At 40.0% G+C, this 12,614-nt stretch overlaps 1 protein-coding gene across 2 annotated transcripts in view; it reads right to left on the minus strand.

The window, feature by feature from the left end:
- LOC138797362 (solute carrier family 2, facilitated glucose transporter member 9-like) overlaps positions 1-12,614 on the minus strand; it is a 111,240-nt gene that overhangs the window by 63,341 nt on the left and 35,285 nt on the right. For both annotated transcript variants that reach the window (XM_069977407.1, XM_069977408.1), the window contains one exon: positions 12,069-12,179. In XM_069977407.1, coding sequence (XP_069833508.1) covers positions 12,069-12,179 — 111 coding nt within the window. The remainder of the gene's footprint in view (positions 1-12,068; positions 12,180-12,614) is intronic.

The following is a 12,614-nucleotide window of genomic DNA, read 5'->3' on the forward strand; positions in this document are numbered from 1 at the left end:
CTGAGCAACCTTAGTCATCTGTCAAAGGGAGGCTGGCCTAATAGGGCTTAGACCCGCCTCCGTCTTGATTATGTCATTGTCACAAAATGGCTGCCACAGAAAAGCCTGGGGTCAATAGTCCTTAGGTAAGAATGAGTTTACTTCACTTCCTGGTGGGAGGTTGAGAGGAAAAAATAGGTAAGGGAGGAGATAGGTGATTGAAGCATATTACAAAGTTATATAACTTTGTAATGTGTTTCAATTACTGGGGAAAAGATTTTCACCGGAGTATCCCTTTAAGGCATACCTGTCATTAGAAAAAAAATTGACATACCAGGTAAAGTAGGGGTTCCAGCAGGATCAATAGGTTGTCAGTAGATCTGGTGAATGCACGTCAAAAGTTCGCAATCCCAAGGAAGCTAGCCAAAACATCAAGAAAGTCCAGAGCCCAACAGCATCCAAGAAGAAAGAAATCTGAGTGTATTCAGACAAGTGTCATACAATGTTTCGGCCAGCAATGGTCTTGAAGAAGTGTTCAGACTGGGACCAGGAGAACCAACAAGGAGATGACCATGCTGCTGTGTGCTCCTCTCTAGAGATGATTGAACCTCGGGATTTTGCAGGTTCGATCGAACTTGAACGTTCTTGAACCTGCAGCATTTGATTGCCGATGCCTTCCCGGTCCGTGGGGGAAGGAGGAGACAGCCCAAGTACATCCTAGGCTGTATCCCGGAATTTGAGGCGGTACTCCGACTGTCTCCTCCTTCCCCACGGACCATTGAGAATCAAATGCTGTGCAGGTTCGAGAAAGTTTGAGTTCGAACCTGAAAAAGCCCAAGGTTCGATTAACTCTACTCCTCTCCCGATTAACTCTACTCCTCTCCTGTCTCATGTAGACAGCCCCATAGACTTACATTATGCGGCCATATAACACAGAGAATACGCAGAACTCGGACTTCTCCCATATTGTTCTGTTTGGTCGCTGTCTGAACACTCCGACCCTGACCGATCAAATTTTTTTACATGTTTTTGTCATTTGTTAAGAGTTTTTTCTAATGACAGATACTCTTTAAATAGAATTGGCAGAAATGATCCCCTAGAAGTTCCAGTTAACGCTGAACCAAACTTTGTGCAGAGTGTGGGCTGAAAACAGGTTTAGTTCACTCAACTCTAATAAACAAATGTTTCTTCTGCAAATCTTACATTTCAATGTTACTTTTTCAGTGACTACTTTGTATAACAATATAAATTTACAAAAATGGAAGAACAATTTGTCTTCTGTTTACTGCTCTCATAATGTGTTTTTTTTTTCATAGCTAGTAAATGCAGACTGGGAATACAGATACACATGTAATGCATATTCTATGAGCATAAAGTTTTTTCGGCAAACAAAATGGAACAAAATAAATTAGATTAAATGAAATAAACTCCGAAATTTTAAAACTTTTTTCTGTAAGCTCTAATGGTAGTAAATGTTCTATGAAGAGCATAGACTAAAGAATAGGTCATAATAAATTCATGGCTGCTTTAGGGCCCTATTACATTATCGTGCGGAAAATCACTTTATCGCTCGAATGTAAACGATGATCGTTTCATGTAATTGCAGGCAACAAACTCGTTTGTGTGTCGTTGATTGTTGATTTAGATCTGACCCTCAAATCAGTGTTAACCCCTTTGAGACCTAGGTCATTGATGCGTTATTTATTGTGCCATCTGTAGTTTTTATTGATATCATATTGTTGTAAAAGAAATTTTGATTGTTTTTTTTTTTTTTTCTAATATAATTTAAAGGAAAAAATTTGCAATCCTGGTGGGGATTTTTTGCTTTTCATTTACGCTCTATACCATGCGGGAACAATATTGTTATAGTTTAATAGATCGGACAATTCTGCACACTTTTTTATTTGTATAATGGAAAAGGGGGTAATATAAATCTTTCTGATTGCATATACTGATGAATGCTATGCTATAGCATAGCATTCATCAGTATTATCAGTGATCTGTGCATAGAGTCTGCCTGAGAGCAGACTTTACGAACACATGGATGATCCAACAGGATGATGGTAAGTGGCTTACACCCGCCTGTCGGCACATGTGACGACCCGATCAGTCATTGTCCCGATCAGTCAGTGACAGGTGCTTCTCCTGTCACTGACTACCTTAAACGCCACAATCACTGTGCATTGTGGCACTTAAGGGAGTTACTGAAAGGCAGCTGAGGGTCCGAGGCTGCCTGTCATTACGCCGGGGTCTGGGGACTATAATGTTTGCAGGGCCGATCGCATTGAAACAGCCCTGAGCACATTAAAACCTCTTCACAGTCAGGAACATTTATATATGTTCCTGCTGCCCGGGGCATGCGCAGCAGGAACATATATAGCCGTATCACTGATGTGAAGGGGTTAATCATTCATTCAGTGTAAATCCACATTGTTCATTCTTTTGCTGGGATCAAATGAAAGAAACAATCATAGTAATGATTGTAACTAACGACTATCTTTCTGTGAAACATGGTGAACGATTTCCGGTTAACGATAAACAATAATTTTTGATAATTTTGTGATTGTTAAAGGGGTTGGCCACTTTATAGTAAAATTGCTCAGTGTACAGTATTAGTAAGTGTACTCACTGTACCTCATAGAGCTAATATCAGACTCCCCTTCTCCAGGCTGGGCTGCCCTACTCTGTGGTGTTTTGGTCCATAAGATTGCTGACATGGAGGAGCATGTGACCATGCCCCGCCCCCCAGTGTCCACCACTGAGCCTGTATATGTCTATGGAGAACACAGTGGACAGGGCATGGTAACATGCTCCTCCATGTCAGCCATTTTGTGGACTGAAACAAAACAGAGCAAGGCACCCCAGCCTGGTGAAGGGGAGTCTGATTTTAGCTCTATGAGGTACACAGGAGCTGCTGTCAGTATATACAGTGAGCACATGTACTAATACTTTGCACTGACCTATTTTACTAAAAAGTGGCCAACCCCTTTAATATTTAATGATTAAAAATCGCTTTGCCTAAAAGGACCCTTAGTTTAGGAAGGAACTTCTTGAAATTGGTAAAGGTTGGCCAAAAATATAGGCCCAATATTTCCAACCACCTACAACTAAAGTAAACCTTATATACTGCCTAGAAGTGCATTGGTTTTCCTTCAGGACTATTTCCTCTTGTTCATGAGTTCTCATAATTCACCTTTATGACTAACAAACTTTGCTAGATACTGCAATACAGAGTAAGATGATAAAGTGACTAATGGCTTCTATAGAGGGAGGAGCATGGCACTGAACTCCTCCCCTTGCCTGTCATAAAACTGTCTTAATGGCTACCTGCAGTCACCACTAGGGACGCTACATGCAGAGTTTTTCCATTTTGAAGAGTTCAGTGTTAGTTGTATAGTGTCACATTTAGTTGACTTCTAGTGGTGGTAGGATGTTGCTAGAACTAAATAAATCAGAACAGTAAATATTCTTTACACCAATATATATAATTAAATTTATCAACACAGAATTGTTCACCCAAAAAATAAAGGTAGGATATACTTGGTGTACCTCTCATTAGGGCAATGGACCCATTTAGGATTATGTCAGTTCTTTGCATACCCTGCCAATGGCACATCTAATGGAGGGGCAGAGGTTCTGGACCTGTGTCTACTCTCCCCATAGATGAAATTGGGGAAATATTGCATATCAATTGTTCTCAGAGAGATAGGCCAACACCAGAGGTGTCTGACAGCGGCCTATCCCTACTGTCTATATTGAAAACACACGAGCACTCAGCCAAGCCAAACATTCAGTGGTATGGAGGGAATGGGAACTTTTAGCTGATTAAATGTTCGTCTGACAACTATCTTGTGTATGGGTGTATTTAGTTTTGGAAGATAAACCCAACTATTTTAAACCTTTGTCTACCAACTTGTGAAAGAAAACAGACGCCTGTAACTAACACAAAGGATCTACAAGGTCTCAGCCACCTTTAAATTAGAACAAGATGATTTGCACAGTAATCCCCTGTGGATTTGCTCACCTTTTCTAATCCATACATTATCTATTCTATTACCCCTGTCAGTCTGATGACGTACTAGGAGAGCTTTATTCCGAGGCTAATTTAGCCTTCGACATTTCAACTTTCCAACTTTTTTCCGCTGTTATAATTTGATAGATGTCAGTTTCCTGACGGTATCGCTCTAATAGGGAAGCTTAATAGCCATAAAGTGATGTTTAAGGCTGAAACAAAATTTGGTAACTCTGTCGTTTTCGTAAACAAGGTAATAAATTACATCAACGCCTCTTCTCATTATACAGCAGTTTTATGGTAAGCAGTCTTTCCTATTACTAATCCATTCCCTAATCAATTAAGCTGGACAGAACATTGTTTCTCCTTTGATTTTTCATTCACATCAGGCTTCAATGTCACTATATGAGCCTAAAGAGAAACAGATTGCTGAACTCAGGGAGACCAGCCAAATGACAACACTGCCGGCTGCTAATGAAAGCGCTCAATGCAGTGAAGTCCTAGGTGCATTGCCCTAAGAACTAATATAGAAGCTGGGAGACAGCTGGCACCTATGCCCCGAGAATCACTGAAGAATATGGCTATAAATATTTAGGTGTCTCCATTGTTACAGAAAGCAAACAAACTCTCTGATGTTTACTCCTGTAATAATGGGTTACTCCACCAATTTTGCCACCTCTTTTTGCTCACGTTTCCTACCAACAGCAAATAAAATGGCTAAATACAGGGCCTAACAATAGGCTAAACAAATCCAGATTGAACAAAATAACTCAATTGAGCCACTGGTCCTGCGTAGTCGGCAAAGCCGGGTATATTACGACATTATTAATAGCATAGCAGGAAGGATAAGGTAGGTCTGTACACTGATTATTTAATCTTGTTTATGTCCGTTCCTTTGGACACTCTCCCTAAGGCTATATCTTATAGAACAGTATGGCACACATTCCAGCCTGCGGATAAGTTGGGGGAAGTCATTTTTTATGCCTTTTAAACGGGACAATGGGGGGAGGTGGCGTCTGGCCTCAGGGTTTAAAAGGCCACTGCGCTTGCATATTTCCCCCTACAGACCCACATGAGCCCTAATTTTTTACGACACCAATTATACTGTGCAAATACAGACTTAATTTTTCTATAAACAATGCTCAAAAAAATGAAAAAAATTTATGTGCAGTGAAATTTTAAATAAAAAGGTGCAATTCCTTTTATTTCGAGGGGTTTCATATTTACGCCATTCGCCCTATGGTAAAACTGACATGTTATCTATGTTCGTCAAGTCAGTACGATTACGATATGTAACTTGTATAACTTTTATATTATTTGATGGCTTTTAAAAAATTTAAAGCTTTAAAAAAAACTAAATGTGTTTAAAATCGCTCTATTCCCATTCTTATAACGCTTTTATTGTTTGGTCTATGGGGCTGTGTGAGGTGTCATTTTTTGCGCCGCAATCTGTTCTTTCTTCTGGTACCTTGTTTGCGGGTATGCGACTTTTTGTTTACTTTTTATTACATTTTTTCTGGATTTAATGTAAACAAAAATGCGCAATTTTGCCCTTTGGCAGGTTTTTGCACTTACGCCGTTTACTGTGTGAAATCAGGAATGTAATAATTTAATAGTTCGGGCGATTACGCACGCAGCTATACCAAATATGTTTATTTTTTTTATTTTTTTTTATAAAATGGGAAAAGGGGGTGATTCAAAGTTTTATTAGGGGAGGGTTTTTTTTAATCAATAAAAACACTTTATTTTTTTCACTAATAGTACTTAGAAGCCTGGGGGACTTCTATATACACAGCACTGATCTCCCATTGAGATCAATGCTGTGTATATAATAGAGCAATGATCCATCAGATCGGTGCTCTATTATAATGGTCTGCTGCAGACCATCAACATGGATTGCCGAGCCAGGATTGCCGAGCCCCGGACGGCTCAGTACAAGGGATCTCCCCTCCGCGATAGCATCGCGGGGGGGGGACCACTAGACACCAGGGACAGGGGCCACACCACCACTATTCAAATGCAGCTGTCAACTTTGACAGCTGCATTTGAAAAGTTAATTAGCTGGCCGCTGCGATTGGCCGCGGCAGCTAAGGCCTGCGGTCCCTGTCTGCACATTGCAACCAGGGACCGCGGGCTGCAGAGGGGGCTCACGCGGGGAACCCTCTCTGATCACCCTTAATGGTCGCATGACGGTATACCCGTCATGCGTCGTTAAGGGGTTAACTACCTGGGTTTAATCATTAACTGTTACTTCAGGGAGGATTGTGGGTCCAATATTTTTCCTTTATTGGCTTATGTAAGGGATAAATTTAGAGTTAAGGCAATTCTCTCGCTAGTGGTTCCTGGCTGTATTAACCTGGTCAAGGTGGTCATACTACCAAAATGCTTGTACCTGTTAGAACACTCTTCTTCACCGGTCCCCCAGGGGTTCTTTAAGCAAATTAATGCTATACTACCTCCTTTTGTCTGGGGACAAAATAGATCAAAGCTGAAGCTTACAATGCTACAGAGGTTCAAGTCTCATGGGAGGATGTCACTGCCTGACTTCTATGTCTATTACCTGGCGGGTCAGCTCTGACAGCTAATAGAATGGACCAAGGCGGGATTGTTGTCCAACAAGGAACATCATCTTGCTCACTACCTGGGTGTGCATCAGCTATGGTCTGTCTTGGAGGAAAAGGCTGATCCTAAGTGGTTACCTTTGCATAAACTTGCTGTACAAATGTGAAATGCTGCCAAGCGTTTCTCACAGTTCACTGACCAGATGTTAGATAGACCTTTATGGTATGATCCCTCCCTGTTGAATTTGACTGAATCCTTGTACCCTACGTTCTGGATTCAGCATGGTGTTAATCTCTTAAGTGATATTTATTCTGATACAGGGTATAAATAATTTCAGCAACTACAGGAAGCCTTTCGCGACCCATGCCAGTCATTTTTATAAATTTCTACAGTTGCATCATGTGGTCACGGTGCAGTTTGATATCCCTAATAAACAAATATCTAGATACCCTTTAATAGGCATCTTTAAATCGCAGGGTCCGCGGGGTATTATCTCTACACTGTATACACGTCTCATATGTGCCAAATTCCAAGGGGCGTGCCTCCCGGTAGCAGCAAAATGGAAGGAGTTAATCCCACACTTAACCAATTATGAATGGAAGGAGGCTATCTCCTCGCATATGTCGGCATCTCTGGCTATTAATAACAAATTGTCTCAGTTATTAATCTTTCGTCAGAGTTACCTAACTCCGGTTAGATTGTGTAAGATGCCCAGTGGTAAGCTCCTTCTGGGGGAGGTTTTGGACCTACTAGAAAAGATTATGCAGCGTCCTTTGGATTGCTCCCCTAAATGTTGCCTGTTGGGAATACTGAATGACGAATTGTGGACCCACCACAAAATGATTTTTCTCAGGGAAATATTATTTATGGCCCAGAAAGTGATTGCCTTGCGCTGGATGGACTCTAGGTCTCATGTGTTCTCGGAGTGGCTGGTGTTGGTTAAGGCTATGTTCACACTATGTATGTGTGCGGCTGTATTTTTTATGCGTCTGGAAATGTGCGGCTGAAACTACGGCCGTGGGAAAAAATAGACATGCGGCTGAAAACATACGGTCATTTACTTGGAAATCTGGTTCAACTAAAAATAACAAATAAAATCTTAAGAAAGTGATGCAAACACCTCTGGATGCATCTGGGAAAGCAGGGAAACAGTTTACATGAATTGCTATTACCGGGGTTTGCGATCCTCTGCACTAATGCCGATGTATCTCATGGTTAATCTATTAAAATAATAAAACACATTTTCGTTGTAATAAAGTGCCTTTCGTTGTTCAATAATTAAATTTAAATTAATCCATCATTTTGCAATTAAATATACTGTTAAAATAAATATATATATATAAATAAATGTATATTTATATATATATTTATTTTTTGACAGTATATTTAATTGCACAATAATGGATTCGTTTAAATTAAATTATTGAACAACGAAACTGATTTTATTACAACGAAAATGTGTTTTATTAATTAAATATTAATTAGTACAGGAAGCTCCAGTAAGCCGGTAATTCATATGCCGGCAATAGAGCATTCTGTACTAATCATCACTTTACTTTAATTAAAACATCAAATGTTTCTTCTAATTATGTTATCACAATAGCATTATTAGAAGAAACATTTTGAATTATATGTGCGCTCAGCTGATTGGCTGATCGGCTGAGCGCACATATAATTAGCGGGTCCTCAGCACAGTGACTTCACTGTGCTGCAGACCAGCGAAGAGGACACATCGGGGTGAGTATAGAGCTCTCCCCACCCCCTCCCCTGCACTGCACCCATACCAGTAAGGAAGGGGAGTCACTTAACCCCTTCCTTGCTGGGATGGTTGCAGTCTGACATCAGTATGGCCCCCAAGGGGTTAAGGGGGATGCAATACATCCTCCCTTAACCCCTTGGGGGCCAGACTGTAAGCAGCGATCTGTAAAGATGCTGCATACTGTAAGGAGCACAACACCGCTCACAATGATGGGTGTTATGCTCCTGTTTGTGTGTTTTTTGTGTGTTTCTCCCTTTATGTTTTTCAGATATCGGTATCCTGTGGATTATGTCGGATTCTGTGGACTACGTCGATGACCAGCGCTTGTTTTTTTTTTTTTTTTTTTATAAAATGGTCAATGAGGGGTGTGGGGGTGTTTTTATTTGAATAAAAAAAATTTTTAACTTGTGTCTTGTCTTTATTTCTTTACTTTATAGACTTAGTAGTGGAAGCCGTCTAATAGACGGAATTCATTACTAAGTCGGGGCCTAGTGTTAGCCGGTATAAAATGGCTAACACTAACCCCCCATTAAGAAGAGCCGGTTGCCAGTGGTCCCGGAGGGTCAAAATTGGCGCTCCTGGACCGGGCGGCAGCAGGCTGGTAAGATTTAGGCTGGGGAGGGCCTAAACCAATGGCTCTTCCCACCCTGGTGTTACCAGGCTGCTGTCGTTTGGTTTTTAACCCGGCTGGTTATAAAAATAGGGGGGACCCTATGCGTTTTTTTTTTTATTATTTATTTATTTTAAAAAAACGCATAGGGTCCCCCCTATTTTTATAACCAGCCGAGTTAAAAACCAAACGACAGCAGCCTGGTAACACCAAGGTGGGAAGAGCCATTGTTTTAGGCCCTCCCCAGCCTAAATCTTACCAGCCTGCTGCCGCCCGGTCCAGGAGCACCAATTTTGACGCTCCGGGACCACTGGCAACCAGCTCTTCCCAGTAACCCTGGTGGCATTGGGTACTGGGGTAATAATGGGGGGTTAGTGTTAGCCATTTTATACCGGCTAACACTAGGCCCCAACTTAGTAATGGATTCCGTCTATTAGACGGCTTCCACTACTAAGTCTATAAAGTAAAGAAATAAAGACAAGACACAAGTTAAAAAAAAATGTATTCAAATAAAAACACCCCCACACCCTTCATTGACCATTTTATTAAAAAAACAACAACAAACAACCGCTGGTCATGGACGTAGTCCACGGAATCCAATGTAATCCACAGGATACCGATATCTGAAAAACAAAAAGGGAGAAACACACAAAAAACACACAAACAGGAGCACAACACAACACAACACATTGTGAGCGGTGTTGTGCTCCTTACAGTATGCAGCATCTTTACAGATCCCTGCTTACAGTCTGGCCCCCAAGGGGTTAAGGGAGGATGTATTGCATCCCCCTTAACCCCTTGGGGGCCAGACTGATGTCAGACTGCACCCATCCCAGCAAGGAAGGGGTTAAGTGACCTCCCTTCCTTGCTGGGAGGGGTGCAGTGCTGGGGAGGGGGTGGGGAGAGCTCTATACTCACCCCGATGTGTCCTCTTTGCTGGTCCGCAGCACAATGAAGTCACTGTGCTGCGAACCCTCTAATTATATGTGCGCTCAGCCGATCAGCCAATCAGCTGAGCGCACATATAATTCTAAATGTTTCTTCTAATAATGCTATTGTGATAACATAATTAGAAGAAACATTTGATGTTTTAATTAAAGTAAAGTGATGATTAGTACAGAAAGCTCTATTGCCGGCAATATGAATTAACGGCTTACTGGAGCTTCCTGTACTAATTAATATTTAATTAATAAAACACATTTTCGTTGAAATGAAATCAGTTCCGTTGTCCAATAATTTAATTTAAACGAATCCATTATTTTGCAATTAAATATACTGTCAAAAAATAAATATATATATAAATATACATTTATTTATATATATATTTATTTTAACAGTATATTTAATTGCACAATGATGGATTCGTTAGAATTAAATTATTGAACAACGAAAGGGACTTTATTACAAAGAAAATGTGTTTTATTAATTTAATATATTAACTATTAGAGGCATCGGCATTCGGCATCATTGCCGGCTATTTTTGAAGTACTCCGTACGGACCGCCTGTCAATCCACGGACGCATTTCCAGCCGCAAACAATGGTCTTGTTCATTTTTTACGGGTCCGTTTACGATAGGGCCGTAGATTCATACATAGTGTGCACTGTGCAGCCGTATATCGTATCGCTCCAATTACATATACATAGGTATTGTGACTGATATGCATATACTGAGTGTAATAGGATGCCAGATTGCTTTAGGAAGCAGAGATAATGTCAGATGATTGGTCCCAAGATGCTTATTTTCTTTATAATGTATCATACAGTTCACTGGTTCACAGAATAGAACAGAAATATTAGCATACTTGTACATGTTTTATATACACTTATTTATATCTTTAGAACTATAAGAGAACTTTTAAGCAGACTATCTGGCATGCTTGTACAGCTTTGTAGAGATGACTCTGTGGAGCTAGCTTATTGTGTTGTTATATTTAATAGTCATAATTTAAAGTAAAGGTGGACCTGAGGATAACTTTTGCACTTCTCCTCTTAGAGAATATGGACATCATATAGAGAGTCTCTCTGCTTGGCACTGACTGCCGTGGCGGGCAGCTCTCGGGTGAACCTGAACCATTCTAGAATAATCCTATCTACATTGTGCTCCCTAAGTGCATTGTGCACTTATGTGATATGCGGAGTCTGACAGCTCTGTGCAATATTTGCTGTTACTTTCCCACTGTACTTGTTTTATAAAAATAGCAGCCGTGCTAGAAGACAATGTACTTATCTATTTGCACTAGATGTGGCAGAAATTATTCGCCGGCTTCAGGACTTAATAGGAGGAAAGGAACAGAGAATTTTGTGACTTCCAAGTGGTCGAATAGATGTTTTGCAATAATCGAATACTTGTTCCCATAGACTTTAATGGGATCGAATATTCGATCGAATGGTCCAATATCAGGGAGATATTGATACGAATATCGAATATTCGAATATTTCACTATTCGCTCATCACTAATCATCAGTAATGTATAATAGGTTATATTTAATTCATCTAATAAGAAATAGACTCTAAGGACAAGTAATTGCCAGCTTGTGTCACATCCAGGGCTCCCAGAGGGGCACAATACCTGTACATGCCATCTTGGTGCTGGCATTGTAACACAACTAGTGGCTCATTCTTCAATATATAACCTATGTACTAAAATTAAAAATTCTTTAGAGCCCCTTTCATATCTATACCTGAAAATATACAGAACAAAACATTATACTTTCCACTTGAAGATTGAAACATTTAATTGACAGTGTGTCTCCTGAAAGCAATGTGCCAGTAGCAGATGTGAGAGACAAGTTAATCTGCTGTCATTGCAGGAAGTTTTACATGGTGTTATCACAGCAGGTATACTGTATGCTTGTATTCACTTTAAACAACTGCACTAATTCCTCAAACTAAATAAAGTAGAAAGTTTATCAGAGTCGTTTCATCAGACTGAGTCTCTACAGTGCAAGGACTTGTGTTTTTATTAAAAAGAAATTTTTTTTTACAAAACTTAAATGCCAAATAATTCTGCACTTCTGTAATTCCGTCATGGTGCATGGTGATTAGGAGTTACAGAATTATAGGCTTTACCTAGAGAAAGGGTTATTTTAATATGTGCTATAGTGTAGGAGAATAAAGTTATAGAAAATCAATTCAAAAACTTACAGATACAACAGCTGCCACAATTTCAATCCCTCCTGTGGACAAGGTGATGTATGGAATAGTCTGAGATGGTATACCAGCTTTTTTAAATATACTGTTTGTATAAAACCAAATCTAGTGGATCAGAGCAAAAAACAACAGTATAAGAAAATAGTCATCTTGTAAAAAAAAATTAACTAAAGACTTTCACACTACACAACATTAAAGACCTTAAAGTGTTATAAAGACATGTCAAAAGTTTTGATTTGATTTGATTTGGTTTTGAACACTCAGACCAGCACCAATCAGGAGATTGAGGGGGATAGGACTGCGATGCAGTGCGTTATAAAAAAGAGTCGGGCTCCATGGCGCTCCATTATAATCCATCATTTTTATATAGTGGGAACCTCGCCTTAGGGTCCTATTACACCAACAGATTATCTAACAGATTTTTTGGAGCGAAAGCCAGGAATAGACTTAAAACAGAGAACATGTCATAAAGGAAAGACTGAGATTTCTCTTCTTTTCAAATCCATTCCTGGCTTTGGCTTAAAAAAAATCTGTCAGATA

Source organism: Dendropsophus ebraccatus, chromosome 7 (assembly GCF_027789765.1).
Source record: "Dendropsophus ebraccatus isolate aDenEbr1 chromosome 7, aDenEbr1.pat, whole genome shotgun sequence".
NCBI classification, from domain to species: domain Eukaryota; kingdom Metazoa; phylum Chordata; class Amphibia; order Anura; family Hylidae; genus Dendropsophus; species Dendropsophus ebraccatus.